At 38.1% G+C, this 19,050-nt stretch overlaps 1 protein-coding gene across 1 annotated transcript; it reads left to right on the forward strand.

Annotated features, from left to right (window-relative positions):
• Positions 1–585: 585 nt before the first annotated feature.
• LOC124460840 lies at positions 586–1,308 on the forward strand. Its single transcript, XM_047012420.1, has one exon. It carries the CDS (start codon positions 586–588, stop codon positions 1,306–1,308), a length of 723 nt encoding a protein of 240 aa, XP_046868376.1.
• The last annotated feature ends 17,742 nt before the right edge of the window (positions 1,309–19,050 follow it).

A 19,050-nucleotide genomic window follows, 5' to 3' on the forward strand; every position in this document is an offset into this window, starting at 1 on the left:
GAGCTTATCGGAAGTGGAAAGGCGCTACTCGCAAACCGAAAATGAAAGTCTGGCGCTAGTTTGGGCTGTTGAAAAATTTTTCTATTACGTTGCGGGTTTGGAGTTTGAACTCGTCACTGATCATAAACCAATGGAGGCGATCTTCAAACCATCATCGAAACCCCCGGCGAGAATAGAACGTTGGCTTTAGAGACTACAGGCGTTTAAATTCAAGGTTACGTATCGCCCTGGAAAGGAGAACATTGCCGACTCAATATCAAGACTTTGTAAGGCTCAGTCATGCGATTCTTTCAATAAAGGAGGTGACTATAGCATCTGTCAAATTGTTTCTTGTGCTACACCAAAGCAATTGCTATACCAGAAATAGCAAAAACAAGTGTTGTGGACCGAGAGATATCAGCTGCTGTTTCACATCTTAAAGACGATAACTGGAATGAAGGTTTATCAAGCTGTTATTACCCGTTTAGAGCTGAGCTATCAACAGTGGGTAGCATTCTGTTGCGTGGTACCCGTATAGTGATACCAGAAGATCTACGGCAGAGAGTTTTAGAGTTAGGGCACGAAGGACACCCTGGCGAATCGGCTATGAAGCGACGAATGAGAGCGAAGGTGTGGTGGCAACGTTTGGACAGAGATGTCGAACAGCATGTGAAAATGTGCAGAAGCTGTTTATTGGTGTCACAGCTAACCCGTCCACCGCCGATGAAGCGGCTCGTTTTTCCTGGCCGGCAGTTCGTTAGCGCCCAATTCAAGGACTTCTGTGAAGCTAGTGGCATCACTTTGATTGCGACTCCTCCATATTGGCCGCAATCCAACGGTGAAGTAGAAAACATGAATCGTTCATTGGGCAAACGCCTTAAAATTGCGTCGTTAAATAAAGGAAATTTTAAAGAGGAGCTACAAAAATTTATATTAACCTACAATACGACACCTCATGGAACTGCTGGCTCTACACCTTCGGAACTTATGTTTAATAGGACCATTCGAGACAAGCTGCCGGACATTCGAGATATTATAGAAGAAGTAGTAGACACCTCGGCAAGAGATAATGACCTGATCAATAAACAAAAAGGAAAGCTTACAGGTGACAAGGTTAGAGGTGCTAAGGAATCCGACATAAAGGTGGGCGACAAAGTTTTGCTAAAGAACGTTATTTTTCTCTCCAAACTGACACCCAATTTTGAAACAACGGAGTATAAAGTTGTTGAAAGGAATGGAAATGAAGTGGAGCTTTTTGGAAATGGGAGGAAAGTCAGACGGAACGTGAGCCATTGCAAGAGAATACCCTCGAATGAGAGGGCCGCCTAATAACTCGAATGAGGACGCACTAACGCAGACTGATTCTCAACGCTTAATACACTGCTTAATAACTGATGTTCAAAGAACTAAAAATAAATTAATATTTAAATAAAGTATAATTAAACTATAAATTACGAGTTGTTACACACCCAAATGCAGCAGCCAAAACCGATAGGTCGAACTGCTGCCTCAAATGTGGACAGCCAGGCCATAATGCTGCAAAGTGCGATGGGTCAGAAACTTGCTTCCCTTGTATTGAAGCAGGCGTAGACAGGGCCAAAATAGGCCACAGAGCTGGTAGCAAATGTATCTTTCGACTCGACGTTTAACTCCAGAGAAACCGAAGACCGGGTTAAAACTGAAGCTTATAAGAAAAGGAGAGGTGTGGCAACCCTGCCAGACCGATAACGAATATCGAAGAGATATCGGACGTAAGGTTTCAACGCTAGGGGACTTGGCGCGTGACAGCGAACAAGTGTAGATGTACAAAGAACTAAAGAATAAATTAATATTTAAATAAAGTATAATTAAACTATAAATTACTAGTTGTTACACACCCAAATGCAGCAGCCAAAACCGATAGGTCGAACTGCTGCCTCAAATGTGGACAGTCAGGCCATAAGGCTGCAAAGTGCGATAGGTCAGAAACTTGCTTCCCTTGTATTGAAGCAGGCGTAGACAGGGCCAAAATAGGCCACAGAGCTGGTAGTCGGCTATGCCCTCAGTTGAGGCGGACCGGAAAAAATTAAGATGACGCCTAAAATAAAAGTGATACAGCTGAACTTGGACCATTGCATTGGGGCTCAAGATCTTTTCTTCTTTCAATTCTCAGCGAACCATAAAGAATGGAAAGTATTGGAGGCTGGGTCTCAGACTCGACAAACAAGGCTTCTATTTGGAACTGCAGCGCACTCCAAGCACCTCTGGTTAATGTGCGATCATACGATGGCTTCGTCAGAGCGCAGATCTGCGGTAGCTACTGGGTATATAGCTGCTACCTACCCCCCAGCTTATCCATCGCTAGATTTGGAGAGGTCATTGATGAACTAGTGGACGATGCTAGGGGCCGCACCCCAGTTATAATTGGCGTCGAATGGGGCAGTAGTCATACAGATAGAAGAGGCCGTTTGCTTCTTGGGGCTCTGACGACTCTCAACGTTTCGTTACTCAACACAGGGTCCAAGAAACCTTCAACAGAGCAGGTATGGAATCAATAATAGACTTGACGTTTGTAAGCGATCCACTGGTGCGATTTTCCAATTGCAAAGTATGCGATATTTACTCCGCAAGCGATCATGAGGTAATATTGTTCTCCATTCGCCGTAGTACACCTCGCCACCATACTACTATAAGCGAGGGAGCATTCAGAGTGGATACTTTGAGCATTCCTGCTTTCTGTGGAAACCTGCTGTTCAACACAAGTGAAAACAGCGCAGAAAACATGGCGAACAGTATTATGCACAGCATTCAGACAGCCTGCAACGCTAGCATGACACGTCGAAAACTTTTTAAACGCCCCTATGCGGCTGTACATTGGTGGTGCGACAATATAGCGGCAGCCAGACGAGCGTGTTTCCGTGCGCGGCGACTGTTTCAGCGTTCAAGATGTACAAAAAGTTTTGAATCTCTAAGGCTTGAATACCATAGCAAACGGCTGGATCTAAAGTACAGCCCGTCACTCATATCCCCGGGGGACGAACACGTACGGCACCTCGTATGCGTGTAACCGAACGGCTGCCGAAGTCCTCACACAGAGCATTAGGGTTGATTTAGTTGCCCTCAGCATTTCGACGCAAGCACATCTATGTCGCTTTGCTCGATCGCTACACATGAAAAAATTAATGCTTTCATTCTTTTTATGTAACTGGCAACTTTTGCAAAAATATTATGATACAATATTTTTAATTGAAAATTTAAGGCACAAGCGCAAAAATGTATGCAATATACATACATACATGAGAACGTAATATACGTTCTTATTGAACACTTTTAATTTAACGAGACCAACACAACCTCTTCGTCCAGCAACTCAAGCATCTCTCTCTCCTCGATTGACCATCTATCGATATCTATCAAACTAATATCGTTATCGGCATTCTGATACCATTAGGGGTTCTCACGCAATCCTACATTCGGCCATTCTACAGCCTCATTCGTCCGACTGATGGTCACTACATCTTCATTTTCCCCAATATTCTCTACATCATATTTTGCTCTTCAACGAATTTCATCTTTTCCTCTTTTTAACTCAATAAATAATTCTTCCTCTAACTGAGACTTTAACTCTTGATCATATGTCGTTCTCATTTCGTCTTTAAGCTGTTCTTCGGACATTAAACAACGAGTCATCTTCAAGCATCTGTATGTTTCATCTTAGTTCCAGGTCGATGTTTGATCTCAAAATCGTGGTCTTCAATGTTGCGTAGTATTATCTTCGGATTTGGATTTATATTATCACAGCATACTATATTCTTGCCATCTTTCCACGATGCTAGCACCACAGGACATAAGTGCTTGGAAAAGCATTGACGAACTATTCCAGCCTTCGTTTCTCTCTCTTTATTCGCTGATATACTATCGTCTGATCCTGATATGGCAAACGTCTTGGCCTCTGATGAATTGGGATCTCGTCTGCTACTACAGTCTTCATTTCTGGGCACGGGTTACCCTCTTCTAAGGTAATCGTCATTATAATTTCAACCTTTGCAACTCTTTTGCAAATCTGGGACTTTTGTTTCGGTTTGCTTATCAGTTTTGGCATCTCATCCTCTTTGTGGAAAACAATTCCTCTTTTCCCAATGGTAACATTTAAGTTTTCCAAAACATCATTTCCGATTACTCCTTTGTACAAAGTATCTTTATCTCGAACAACATGAAAGGCTATTTCCACGACGTTGCCGTCTAACTCTGTAGTGACGTTAAAAAATCCAAGGGTACAAATCTTTTTCCCTCCTACGCCAATTATCTCCTTGCATTCACGGTTTAAGTTAACCGGGTTTATTTCCTTATAAGTACTCTCGCTAATGGTGGAAAGATCACTGCCCGAATCAAACAGAGCAGATAATACTCCATTGCCTATTGGAACGTCCTTTAAAGAACGATTAAACTTAAGTGTCATTTGTTGATTATTTGTATTTGTCTTCTTTATATCCTTTGTATTCTTCGTCTCACACTGATTAGCTTTGTGTCCCATCTGATTACATTTAAAACATTTGAAATCGTCTTTACAATTCTTAGCGATGTGATTATTTCCTCCACACTTAAAGCATTTGAAATCCTCCAAAGCACTCCTCGATTGCAGCTTCTCAAATTGTGGTTTTGGTTTAGACTCTTGGTTGGAAGCATATTTCTGGTACATCGTTAGTTTCTCTCGTAATTCCTTCAAATCTCTCGCTTGGTAAAGAACGCTTTTATTCATTTTAGAGTCAGGGATACCCTCAATGATGTATTCGACAATGCTTTCCTCATCTAAGCTGCCTCTTTTGGCTATACTCTTCATTAGATAAAGTACTCAACCAGACTCTCGTTGTATTTCTTCTTTCTACTCTCTAATTGCTTGTGAACTTCTTTTGCCGACAATTTAACAGTAAACTCATCCTGTAGCGCGCTCTTAAGGCTACTCCAACTTGTTAGACCCTCTTGACTTTTGGCTATACTCTTCATTAGATAAAAGTACTCAACCAGACTCTCGTTGTATTTCTTCTTTCTACTCTCTAATTGTTGTGAACTTCTTTTGCCGACAATTTAACAGTGAACTCATCCTGTAGCGCGCTCTTAAGGCTACTCCAACTTGTTAGACCCTCTTGACTATTTACGAACAACTTAGCCGCTCCTGTCAACAGCTGTCTACCATAGATAAATTTCTGAAGATCATTCCATTGTACTGTTACAGCAGTAGCCTCAAAGTCTGAAAGCCATTCTAATACATCCTTTTTGTTGCTCCCATCAAACTCTGTCAACGAATCACGAATATCTTTTAATGTGAACGCCATTGTCACTTCTCTCTCAACTTCTTCAACTTCGCCTTGAATACTGGTATTAGCTCCTGAATATAAGGATTCCTCGTTCGTGTCTAAATCAAAATATGAAATTAATCTCTCTCTTAATTCAGGTTTGTTGCCTTTTACACTTAAATTCAGCTCTTTTAACTTTTCTTTTAACCCTGCGACGGTCAGTTCGGTGATCTCGTTATACAACATGTGTAAAATATTGATTACAAAATAATTTAAATTAGTGTTTAAATTAGATGTTAGTTTATATGATTACAAATATTCTGATTCATCTTTGTTGAATTTTTCTTTCTTACTTATTTTCCAAAACTCGTAGTTCGTCTTTTCTTATTTCTCTTTCTCTAATTCGAAAATTTTAAATCATCTTTTCTTATTTTCAAAATTTTAAATCATCTTTTCTTATTTTCAAAATTACAAATATTTTCTTAATTTCAAAATTTTAAATCTTCTTTTCATATTTTCAAAATTTTAAATCTTCTTTTTCTATTTTCAAATTTTAATTCTTTTTTTCTTAATTTCAAAATTTTAAATCTTCTTTTCTTATTTTCAAAATTTTAAATCTTCTTTTCTTATTTTCAAAATTTTAAATCTTTTTCTTATTTTAAAAATTGTAATTCATCTGTTCTTTTATTTCAAAACTTTTAAATCATATTTTCTTATTTTTCAAATTTTAAATCTTCTTTTCTTCATTTCAAAATTTTAAATCTTCTTTTCTTATTTTCAAAATTTTAAATCTTCTTTTCTTATTTTCAAAATTTTAAATCTTTTTTCTTATTTTAAAAATTGTAATTCGTCTGTTCTCTTATTTCAAAACTTTTAACTATTGTTAGTATTAAAAATAAATGTGCTTGCGATGTAGCCCTGGTTATTTTACGTCTATGTTGTCCGTTTCTCGTGATCTTCTTTACGCAGTTGTCTTCTTAAGTGTCGTCTTCTTACGCAGTTGTCTTCTTACGGGTCGTCTTCTTTACGTGTTAGCTTCTTCTCACTCACACACACACAATGTTGGATGGATGATGCCTTCTGACTGTGCATGTAGTGGTGGATTGGGATCTCGTCTCGCTCTGGTACTCCTCTTATTAGCAGCCACTCTCCGCGTGACTCCTAGTCCAAACTCTGCTCCAGGTTACTTCTTGGCTTGCATGAATGATTGGATAGCGCCGAATCCAAGCAAGTTCAATTTTTCTCCTGTTTTCGTCTTATGTGGTCGTCTTGTCCCTCTCTGAACAAATTTTGTCGTCTTTCGTCTTTTGATGCTTCGTATTTTTTCGTCTCTGAACAAATTTTCGTCTTTTGGAATGTTGTTCGTCTTTGTCCTGTTCCTGTCTGAACAAAATTGTCGTCTTTTTAAGCGTTTCTCATCTTTTCGTCTTTGTTGTTATTTCTCATGTGTTCGTCTCTTTTCTTGTCTTTTGGTGGTGAAATTAAAGCACTCATTTTCTTTTGTCTCGCTTGCTCTCATGCTTCCTTATGTTGGCACTATTGCAATTACGCGCGATTTCTTCATAAAGTTTTCTATCTCACTCGCTCTTAGAAAGGCTGAGTCCACTCGACCAAAGTAAAATACTCTTCACACCACTTTGCTTTTATGTATGTATCTTAGCTTATCATTTTTATTTAATTATTAACAAAATTAATTTAACGAGACCAACACAACCTCTTCGTCCAGCAACTCAAGCATCTCTCTCTCCTCGATTGACCATCTATCGATATCTATCAAACTAATATCGTTATTCTGATACCATTAGGGGTTTTCACGCAATCTTACATGCATATAAAACATTCATATTATCATTATGCAAATATTCCACTTACATCATCGAATCTTCAGCATCGGCCGAAGTAGTGCACTTGTCGTTGCTTAGAAATGCATACGATAAAAAAAGAGAATAGGAAGTGGGACAAAAAATCTATTTTTAGCAGAAGTAGGTAAAAAGGGTTAACTCGCTACCTAAAAGTCAAGATTTTTGCGAATCCGCGGTCCACATTTTAGTCGTAATTGACCCTTCAATTTGTGTGAAAGGGTTTTCTATCGCATGTCTAATTTTGCTGAACTTTCCCTACGTATTTATACCATGAAGCTGGATTATCCAAACCCATTTTAGCTAGCATTGGAATAACAATCTTGTGAATCCTTTCAACCTGCCCATTTCCTCGCGGTACTCCGGTGGTAATCAATAAATGCACGATGTCGTGATCCTCGCAATCCTTTTTGAAAATGTGCGATGTAAAAGCCGCGCCTCTATCAGATATCAATCGTACTGGGTTCCCAAAATTTGTTGCTTGAACTTCTAAACACCGTATCACTTCATCTACGCCTGTGCTCTTAGTGGGATACAACCAAACGTACTTAGAAAAACTATCTATAATAACCAACACGTAATTATATCGTTTATTTGTTCCATTGGTCCGATGTGATCAATATGGTAAAAACAAAGTGGTTTGACACCCTTTTCTATTGAAGTTAGATATCCCTCTCTTTTGCCAGCCTTTGCGTTAATAACAATACACTCCACACAACTATGTACCACACGAATAACCTTATCTCTCAATTCGGGAATATATTGACGGAAAAATGACCTTGGGTATGTGCAAGTCTAATAATCTCATGTTCCATTGCCAACGACGATGAAATGAATTATCCTCTGGATGCTTTTGTAACAAAGCTGCCACAAATCCGTATTTTGAAGCATCCGCATGTATTTCAGTTTGAAATTTCGGGTTAAACAATTTAAAGACGGGTTCTTTAGTCAACGCAGCTCTTAGTTCTTCGAAAGCGAGTTTGTGTATATGTTTGAATTCAAACTTGGAATCCTCACGCATTAAATCGGCCAACGGTTTCGTTTTTCGGTTTTCAATAAACTTTCTAAAATAGGATGTTAGACCCAAAAATCTTTGTAACCTCTTTTTGCTACTTGGGATAGGAAAATTCGAAACAGCTCTAATCTTTTCTTTGCTCGGCGTTATGGTACCATTTTCCACATCATACCCTAAAAATAGGACTTTTCGTTGCAGCATCTGACATTTACTCCAATTAATTCGTAAACCGTTTTTGGCTGACACGTCTAGTACACGTTTTAGCTTGGCCAAACCATCATCGATACCTGTACTTGGAATGATGATGTCGTCCATGTAGACTACACAATCGCTTGCTTTAATCAAATCTCCTAACACAACCATTATGACTCTTGTAAATACAGCTGGTGAATTTGAAATACCGAAAGGAACATACAGGAATTCATAACAAAAGAAGTGTATTTCTGAGAGCTTTCTACTACCGGTACATGGAAAGTTCTCACGAAGAATCTTTTCGCTTAATTTCCTGTAGTCACAGCATAAACTGACCATTCTTTTTCGAGACTAAGACAACTGGAGACGCGTACTCAGAAGTACTAGTTTTAATTATTTTCTCTACTAGCCATTCTTGAATTTGTTTATCAACGATTTCCTGATCACAAAGGGCTAAACGTCTCGGGTGCTGATACACAGGTATTTCGTCGCTCAATATAAATTTCATGCTTACTGGTGCGTTTGCACTTCTTTTTGGCTGGTAGTTTCGAATAAATTTCTCTACTTCCCCTTTTATCAAATGGCTCTAATGCGAAAGATTTATGTCTAGACTCTTATCCCTGTCTTCAATATTTGTGATGAAGATATTTCCAATCTCTCCTGCCCACTGAATATCTGACTCATTTTGTTCTCTCTTTGGATTTCTATATCGTTGCGCATAGCAAACTTAGATCCATTTGCTGTCACATTTATATTGACAGTGTTCAACATCGTTTGACCCAGTATAGCATCAAAACTTATGTCCTGATCTGGCACTACATGGAATTCTATGTTCATAACTAAACCATCCACTTTCACTGGTATTTTAAAACTACCGAAAGTCAACACTTTACTGTCGCCAATTCCTGTTAAGTGTCTAGCTCCGCCTAATAACGGTTTCGATCCAATAATCAAATAAATATTTCTTCGCATAAGACATAAACCAGCGCCAGTATCTACGAGTCCTTTAAATATAACGTTAGAATGTACGATGTCTTTAAGTTCTAACCCTGACGGAGTAAATTCGCTTGACGGCTGTATTACTACATCTTCATTTTCTACCACGTTTGTATTTCTCTCGTATTTAATTGGATTTTATAGTTTGCACTGTGCCATTCGATGTCCAACTTTACCACATTTGAAACACTTTTGATCGTTCTTTGGACAGTCTCGTCTGATATGTGCAATAACATTTCCGATTCTTAGATGTATCAATTATTTTACCCTGATTAATCTTTCCTCCTGACTGAGCCTCAAACTTATTTAACGACTTGTGTGAAGCACGAACTTTCTGATACGTTTCGATTTGAAACTTCAGTTCTTCTAGATTCCTGGCTTGAAATATAATAGCTTTATTTACTTGTGAGTCTGGAATGCCCTTTACAAAGTATTCTATCAAGCTCCCATCGTCCAAACTCACTGGTTTGGCAATTTCCATTAAAGCATACAAATATTCACGTAAAGTCTCCTCTCTTTTCTGAGAACGTTGCGATAATATTCTATTAATCTCAGCTGCTGATCGTTTCGAACCAAATTCTTTGCGCAGTGCTGCTTTTAATATCTCCCAATTGTTTATACCAAGTTGACTCCGAATAAATGATTTAGCTGCTGCAGCTAACAACTGTTTGGCGTTTATAAAGGTCTGTAACTTGTCCCATTGTACTGTAATAGCACACTCTTCTATCTCTTGTACCCACAAATCAATATCGGGAGTACCTGAGCCGGAAAAATAGGATACACTGCCCTCAACATCTTTTAAGGTGTACCAAGATCGACTAAAATTGTTTGTGGGCAATTTGCCTCTACTTCTTCTTCCTCGCTATCTTTGTCTTGAATATCGTAATGAGTAAGAAGTCTATTATGTAGATCACGTTTTCTTCCCACTGTGCTTAGGTTCAATTCGTCCAACTTATGTCGCAAATCTGCGACTCGCAATGCCATAACCTCGTCAAGCTCCATATTAAAATATTTTCTTTGTTCAATACCAATAATTAATGCTAAGGTTAGTTTTAGTAAATTCAATTAAGGTTAGAACTATCTACATATAGTCCCCAAAAAATTTATCCAAGTCCGCTCCTGTCCCACGAAGTCTTCGTTTAATTTCTGCCAGCAGGTTGTCTGTCCTCTTCTAACGTTTTGTCTCTTGCCGCGTCCAGCTTCTGCCTCTGGTTACCTCTGCCTCTGTCGACGTTTCACTTCGCGCTACGCCCAGCGTCTGCCAACTGGTTGCCCCTGCCTCTGCCGACGTTTCACCGCGCGCTACACCCGGTTCTGCCGACGTTTTGCCGTTGCACAGTGGTTCAAAGTTTGAAAGAAATGTTCATAAAATGATGCCGAGTGTTTAGAATATTTTTTTTTGATTTTGGATTTATTAATCTTTGAATGTGTCGTTATGCGGTAAAGTTTCGAGCTATATTTATACCCTTGTTTTTTTAGAAATTACAAATTAATATGTTGATCATTTATGAAATTGTAAATTTTCTTATTTATAATGAGTTAATTTTCCAATTTTCTTTTTGGGCAACCTAATGTGAATAAGGACGTTTTCTTTGGGATTTTCCTCTAGCGCTGAAAGGAAAATCATGGTAGGGTGGGTAGAGAGCGCAGCTGTAAATACACTTATGCAGCCAACACTAGGACTATTTTTTTCTATTCTTTTCTCTCTATTCTATTTCGAGTTTCAGCACAGGGACTTTATTTAAAGTTGCTGACGTTTGAGGGGGTGAAACACATTCATCAAAGAACCACTCCAGCCGATTGTCATGCTAGCCGCATTAAGAGTCCCGCAGATGAATTGTGTTAACATCAAGATAGGCCTCACACAATAACGTATAGTTGCCGATTCAATGGTTGGTATTTGTGGTTTAATATTTATGGATATTTAGTTGCCCATCAACAGCATTGAGGCTTTGTACGTTACAGTAATTTTGGCGCCCGACTGAGGGGCCTATTCTAATTAGATAATTATCTCGTTAAGTTTTTTTTTGAGGTAGATAATTTATTTGGTTGATTGACCCCTTTTCTTCTTTTAATTTCTTTGTGCATTCTAATCTTTTATTCTATACTATCAACAATTTAAAGTCGTGAAAGTTAAATAACATTGGAATTACCGTCCCCGGCAATGCCCAGAGATCTGGTCCGGATATTCAAATAGCTTACAAATTGTTTCAGATATTTTAAAGCTAACTGCCAACATGAACTCAAGTCTAACAAGAACAGTCAAAACAGCAGAAACAACTAACTTTTGGCAAGTGACTGAGAGCTAGACTCTGGTTTGAAAAGTGTTGAGTAAACGAAGGCGTGGTGGTAGTCTAGACTCTGTATCTCTTTCTTTGCTATAGGTTGTGTATCACCTGGAAATATGATTGTGGCAGATGGCTGAAACATCATCCAGGGATAATGCAACCGCTAGTATTATCGTAGAGAGTATGTATACAAGTCAGTCCAGTTTTGTTATTTCTTATAGTATAGCCCATAGCAGCTGAATTGTCAGTGGTCAGGACATTGGTGAGAACATTAGAGGTTTAATCAGCCAACCCCAACATATCATAATTGGCATAGCAATAGTCTATATTACAATAGGTAACAAATCCCTTTTTTTAAATTCATTAATGTAGGTGCAACTCAAAAAAAGAAATTAAGAAGATTATTTTAGAGAATGGAACTATGGGATTTAGAGGCAAGAGACTCCAACCCAACCGCTTAAAAGAAAGAGACTACCAATTTATGAGTGTACCTATGTAAATTTCGATTTCCCGTTACTAAGCAAAAAAAAAAAAAAAGTCCCTAGTGATAAATTAAATTATTACTCCCGAATTCACTTAGAGTAACCCGAAAAGAAAAATTATTTATAAATTGATTTCAAAAAAAAATATCAAAGAAACTAACATCGGCTATTACCGAAGTTTATATACCCTTGCAGTCCTTGGTAATAATAATTTTACATGTTCAAAATTTGTTTTCTGCAAATCAATTCATCTATATACAAACAAAACACTTCTTTTGAGTGCACAATATGAATTCCTGTATGTTCCTTTCGGTATTTTAAATTCACCAGCTGTATTTACAAGAGTCATAATGGTTGTGTTAGGAGATTTGATTAAAGCAAGCGATTGTGTAGTCTACATGGACGACATCATCATTCCAAGTACAGGTATCGATGATGGTTTGGCCAAGCTAAAACGCGTACTAGACGTGTCAGGCAAAAACGGTTTACGAATTAATTGGAGTAAATGTCAGATGCTGCAACGAAAAGTCCTATTTTTAGGGTATGATGTGGAAAATGGTACCATAACGCCGAGCAAAGAAAAGATTAGAGCTGTTTCGAATTTTCCTATCCCTAGTAGCAAAAAGGGGTTACAAAGATTTTTGTGTCTAAATTACTATTTTAGAAAGTTTATTGAAAGGTATGCAGTAATCGCGAAACCGTTGTCCGATTTAATGCGTAAGGATTCGAAGTTTGAATTCAAAGATATACACAAACTGGTTTTCGAAGAACTAAGACTAGACTGCGTTGACTAAAGAACCCGTCCTTAAATTGTTTAACCCGAAATTGCAAACTGAAATACATGCGGATGCTTCAAAATACGGATTTGGGGCAGCTTTGTTACAAAAGCATCCAGAGGATAATTCATTTCATGCCGTTAAATATATGAGTCGTAAGACAAAATTGTGCGAAGAAAGGTTTTCATTTTTACGATCTCGAAGTGCTTGCTATAATTGGATCACTAACAAAATGGCGTGTTTATGTCCTAGGATCTCGATTCACCATAGTTACTGATTGTAACGCATTCGCTATTAAAAAAAATGAAAAAGAAAGATGTTCCTTTGAGAGTTGCTCGTTGGGCTATGTATCTTCAGGATTTTGATTATGTTATCGTACATCGATCAGGTACTCAAATGCATGTTGTTTTGCATGTTTTATGCTTGTTGAGGACACTATTAAACATCGATTAAGAGAAGCTCAGTTGCAAGATAAGTGGACCAAGGCAGTAAGGACGCTAGTCGCAAAGGAAAGTTATAAAGACTTCTATATAGAGAAAGAGATTCTCTTTCCTACCCTAATTGTGAATTGATTGTAGTGCCTTCGGCAATGGAACATGAGATTATTAGATTTGCACATACCCAAGGTCATTTTTCCGTCAATATATTCCCGAATTGAGAGATAACGTCATTGGTCCGATGTGATCAATATGGTAAGAACAAAGAAGTTTGTCACCCTTTTCTATTGAAGTTAGATATCCCTCTCTTTTGCCAGCCTTTGCGTTAATAACAATACACTCCACACAACTATGTACCACACGAATAACCTTATCTCTCAATTCGGGAATATATTGACGGAAAAATGACCTTGGGTATGTGCAAGTCTAATAATCTCATGTTCCATTGCCAACGACGATGAAATGAATTATCCTCTGGATGCTTTTGTAACAAAGCTGCCACAAATCCGTATTTTGAAGCATCCGCATGTATTTCAGTTTGAAATTTCGGGTTAAACAATTTAAAGACGGGTTCTTTAGTCAACGCAGCTCTTAGTTCTTCGAAAGCGAGTTTGTGTATATGTTTGAATTCAAACTTGGAATCCTCACGCATTAAATCGGCCAACGGTTTCGTTTTTCGGTTTTCAATAAACTTTCTAAAATAGGATGTTAGACCCAAAAATCTTTGTAACCTCTTTTTGCTACTTGGGATAGGAAAATTCGAAACAGCTCTAATCTTTTCTTTGCTCGGCGTTATGGTACCATTTTCCACATCATACCCTAAAAATAGGACTTTTCGTTGCAGCATCTGACATTTACTCCAATTAATTCGTAAACCGTTTTTGGCTGACACGTCTAGTACACGTTTTAGCTTGGCCAAACCATCATCGATACCTGTACTTGGAATGATGATGTCGTCCATGTAGACTACTCAATCGCTTGCTTTAATCAAATCTCCTAACACAACCATTATGACTCTTGTAAATACAGCTGGTGAATTTGAAATACCGAAAGGAACATACAGGAATTCATAACAAAAGAAGTGTATTTCTGAGAGCTTTCTACTACCGGTACATGGAAAGTTCTCACGAAGAAGCTTTTCGCTTAATTTCCTGTAGTCACAGCATAAACTGACCATTCTTTTTCGAGACTAAGACAACTGGAGACGCGTACTCAGAAGTACTAGTTTTAATTATTTTCTCTACTAGCCATTCTTGAATTTGTTTATCAACGATTTCCTGATCACAAAGGGCTAAACGTCTCGGGTGCTGATACACAGGTATTTCGTCGCTCAATATAAATTTCATGCTTACTGGTGCGTTTGCATTTCTTTTTGGCTGGTAGTTTCGAATAAATTTCTCTACTTCCCCTTTTATCAAATGGCTCTAATGCGAAAGATTTATGTCTAGACTCTTATCCCTGTCTTCAATATTTGTGATGAAGATATTTCCAATCTCTCCTGCCCACTGAATATCTGACTCATTTTGTTCTCTCTTTGGATTTCTATATCGTTGCGCATAGCAAACTTAGATCCATTTGCTGTTACATTTATATTGACAGTGTTCAACATCGTTTGACCCAGTATAGCATCAAAACTTATGTCCTGATCTGGCACTACATGGAATTCTATGTTCATAACTAAACCATCCACTTTCACTGGTATTTTAAAACTACCGAAAGTCAACACTTTACTGTCGCCAATTCCTGTTAAGTGTCTAGCTCCGCCTAATAACGGTTTCGATCCAATAATCAAATAAATATTTCTTCGCATAAGACATAAACCAGCGCCAGTATCTACGAGTCCTTTAAATATAACGTTAGAATGTACGATGTCTTTAAGTTCTAACCCTGACGGAGTAAATTCGCTTGACGGCTGTATTACTACATCTTCATTTTCTACCACGTTTGTATTTCTCTCGTATTTAATTGGATTTTATAGTTTGCACTGTGCCATTCGATGTCCAACTTTACCACATTTGAAACACTTTTGATCGTTCTTTGGACAGTCTCGTCTGATATGTGCAATAACATTTCCGATTCTTAGATGTATCAATTATTTTACCCTGATTAATCTTTCCTCCTGACTGAGCCTCAAACTTATTTAACGACTTGTGTGAAGCACGAACTTTCTGATACGTTTCGATTTGAAACTTCAGTTCTTCTAGATTCCTGGCTTGAAATATAATAGCTTTATTTACTTGTGAGTCTGGAATGCCCTTTACAAAGTATTCTATCAAGCTCCCATCGTCCAAACTCACTGGTTTGGCAATTTCCATTAAAGCATACAAATATTCACGTAAAGTCTCCTCTCTTTTCTGAGAACGTTGCGATAATATTCTATTAATCTCAGCTGCTGATCGTTTCGAACCAAATTCTTTGCGCAGTGCTGCTTTTAATATCTCCCAATTGTTTATACCAAGTTGACTCCGAATAAATGATTTAGCTGCTGCAGCTAACAACTGTTTGGCGTTTATAAAGGTCTGTAACTTGTCCATTGTACTGTAATAGCACACTCTTCTATCTCTTGTACCCACAAATCAATATCGGGAGTACCTGAGCCGGAAAAATAGGATACACTGCCCTCAACATCTTTTAAGGTGTACCAAGATCGACTAAAATTGTTTGTGGGCAATTTGCCTCTACTTCTTCTTCCTCGCTATCTTTGTCTTGAATATCGTAATGAGTAAGAAGTCTATTATGTAGATCACGTTTTCTTCCCACTGTGCTTAGGTTCAATTCGTCCAACTTATGTCGCAAATCTGCGACTCGCAATGCCATAACCTCGTCAAGCTCCATATTAAAATATTTTCTTTTGTTCAATACCAATAATTAATGCTAAGGTTAGTTTTAGTAAATTCAATTAAGGTTAGAACTATCTACATATAGTCCCCAAAAAATTTATCCAAGTCCGCTCCTGTCCCACGAAGTCTTCGTTTAATTTCTGCCAGCAGGTTGTCTGTCCTCTTCTAACGTTTTGTCTCTTGCCGCGTCCAGCTTCTGCCTCTGGTTACCTCTGCCTCTGTCGACGTTTCACTTCGCGCTACGCCCAGCGTCTGCCAACTGGTTGCCCCTGCCTCTGCCGACGTTTCACCACGCGCTACACCCGGTTCTGCCGACGTTTTGCCGTTGCACAGTGGTTCAAAGTTTGAAAGAAATGTTCATAAAATGATGCCGAGTGTTTAGAATATTTTTTTTTGATTTTGGATTTATTAATCTTTGAATGTGTCGTTATGCGGTAAAGTTTCGAGCTATATTTATACCCTTGTTTTTTTTAGAAATTACAAATTAATATGTTGATCATTTATGAAATTGTAAATTTTCTTATTTATAATGAGTTAATTTTCCAATTTTTCTTTTTGGGCAACCTAATGTGAATAAGGACGTTTTCTTTGGGATTTTCCTCTAGCGCTGAAAGGAAAATCATGGTAGGGTGGGTAGAGAGCGCAGCTGTAAATACACTTATGCAGCCAACACTAGGACTATTTTTTTCTATTCTTTTCTCTCTATTCTATTTCGAGTTTCAGCACAGGGACTTTATTTAAAGTTGCTGACGTTTGAGGGGGTGAAACACATTCATCAAAGAACCACTCCAGCCGATTGTCATGCTAGCCGCATTAAGAGTCCCGCAGATGAATTGTGTTAACATCAAGATAGGCCTCACACAATAACGTATAGTTGCCGATTCAATGGTTGGTATTTGTGGTTTAATATTTATGGATATTTAGTTGCCCATCAACAGCATTGAGGCTTTGTACGTTACAGTAATTTTTGGCGCCCGACTGAGGGGCCTATTCTAATTAGATAATTATCTCGTTAAGTTTTTTTTTGAGGTAGATAATTTATTTGGTTGATTGACCCCTTTTCTTCTTTTAATTTCTTTGTGCATTCTAATCTTTTATTCTATACTATCAACAATTTAAAGTCGTGAAAGTTAAATAACATTGGAATTACCGTCTCCGGCAATGCCCAGAGATATGGTCTGGATATTCAAATAGCTTACAAATTGTTTCAGATATTTTAAAGCTAACTGCCAACATGAACTCAAGTCTAACAAGAACAGTCAAAACAGCAGAAACAACTAACTTTTGGCAAGTGACTGAGAGCTAGACTCTGGTTTGAAAAGTGTTGAGTAAACGAAGGCGTGGTGGTAGTCTAGACTCTGTATCTCTTTCTTTGCTATAGGATGCGTATCACCTGGAAATATGATTGTGACACATGGCTGAAACATCATCCAGGGATAATGCAACCGCTAGTATTATCGTAGAGAGTATGTATACAAGTCAGTCCAGTTTTGTTATTATACCCTTGCAAAAAGGGTATATTAATTTTGGTCAAAAGTGTGCAACGCATAGAAGGAAGCATCTCTGACCATATAAAGTATATATATTCTTGATCAGCACGACGAGACGAGTTCAAATCGCCATGTCCGTCCGTCCGTCCGTCCGTCCGTCTGTCCTTCCGTCTGGATCAACGCAAACTCCTCCTAGACCGTAAGAGCTACAGAGTTCAAATTTTGCATGTAGGCTCGTGTATACTGCAGGATTTGTATATCTCGGATTCAGCCGCATCGGACCACTATATCATATAGCTCCCATACAAATGCCAAAGTCACAAACAGTGACTTTTCTCAATAACTTCGCCATTTTTTTAGCAATTGTCGTGAAATTTAATATTGGTGAGTTAATTACACATATAAACGAATATGCCAAATTTGATCAAGATCGGGTGACTATATCAAATAGCTCCCATACAAATGGCAAAGTCACGAACAGTGACTTTTCTCAATAACTTTATTATGTTGAGCCCTTGTCGTGAAATTTAATATTGGTGAGTTAATTACACATATAAACGAATATGCCAAATTTGATAAATATCGGGTTACTATATCATATAGCTCCCATAGGAACGATCGGTGGAAAACAGTGACTTTGATCAATATCTTAGTTTTTATCTAAATCTATGCTAAGATTGTAGGCCGTTCTTTCGCAAACATTAGCCTTTTTAGCTTGAACGTTTTTTCACTTTGATGGCTATAGGTAAGGAAAGAGTTATCATAAAAGTTGCAAGGGTATTCAAACTTTGACGCGGTCGAAGTTAGCCCCGGCCCTCTGGTTTTAAATTCATTTATGTAGGTGCAACTCAAAAAAAGAAATTAAGATGATTATTTTTAGAGAATGGAACTATGGGATTTAGAGGACAGAGACTCCAACCCAACCGCTTAAAAGAAAGAGACTACCAATTTATGAGTGTACCTATGTAAATTTCAATTTCCCGTTACTAAGCAAAAAAAAAAAAAAGTAAAACAGAACGCAGACTTCAAGAGTAGTCCCTAGTGATAAATTAAATTATTATTACAATTTGTTCTTCTTCTTCTCTCATTCCCAAAGCAAAGCAACGCACGCATACGGATACACATGCATGTACTCTGTTGATACAATTAGCAGCGCTGCCGGCAGAGCTGGGAGCAGAGCCGATTATTATATTGACTGTACCTTGTCATCACATATGTAAATTTCATAGCATACTCCGATTTTTATGAAAATGTTTCTTCTAGTTCTTCCAGAGCTATATGATATAGTGGTTCGATCCAGATGGTTTTCATATATTATTTTTCCCTGGTAATAAAAAACCCCGAAAAAAAATTTCAGACCGATAGCTCGTAAGACGGCTGAGTAAAACGCATTCGCACAGACGGACGAACGGACGGACAGACG

The sequence above is a fragment of the Drosophila willistoni genome, unplaced genomic scaffold, assembly GCF_018902025.1.
Source record: "Drosophila willistoni isolate 14030-0811.24 unplaced genomic scaffold, UCI_dwil_1.1 Seg142.1, whole genome shotgun sequence".
In the NCBI taxonomy this organism is placed as follows: domain Eukaryota; kingdom Metazoa; phylum Arthropoda; class Insecta; order Diptera; family Drosophilidae; genus Drosophila; species Drosophila willistoni.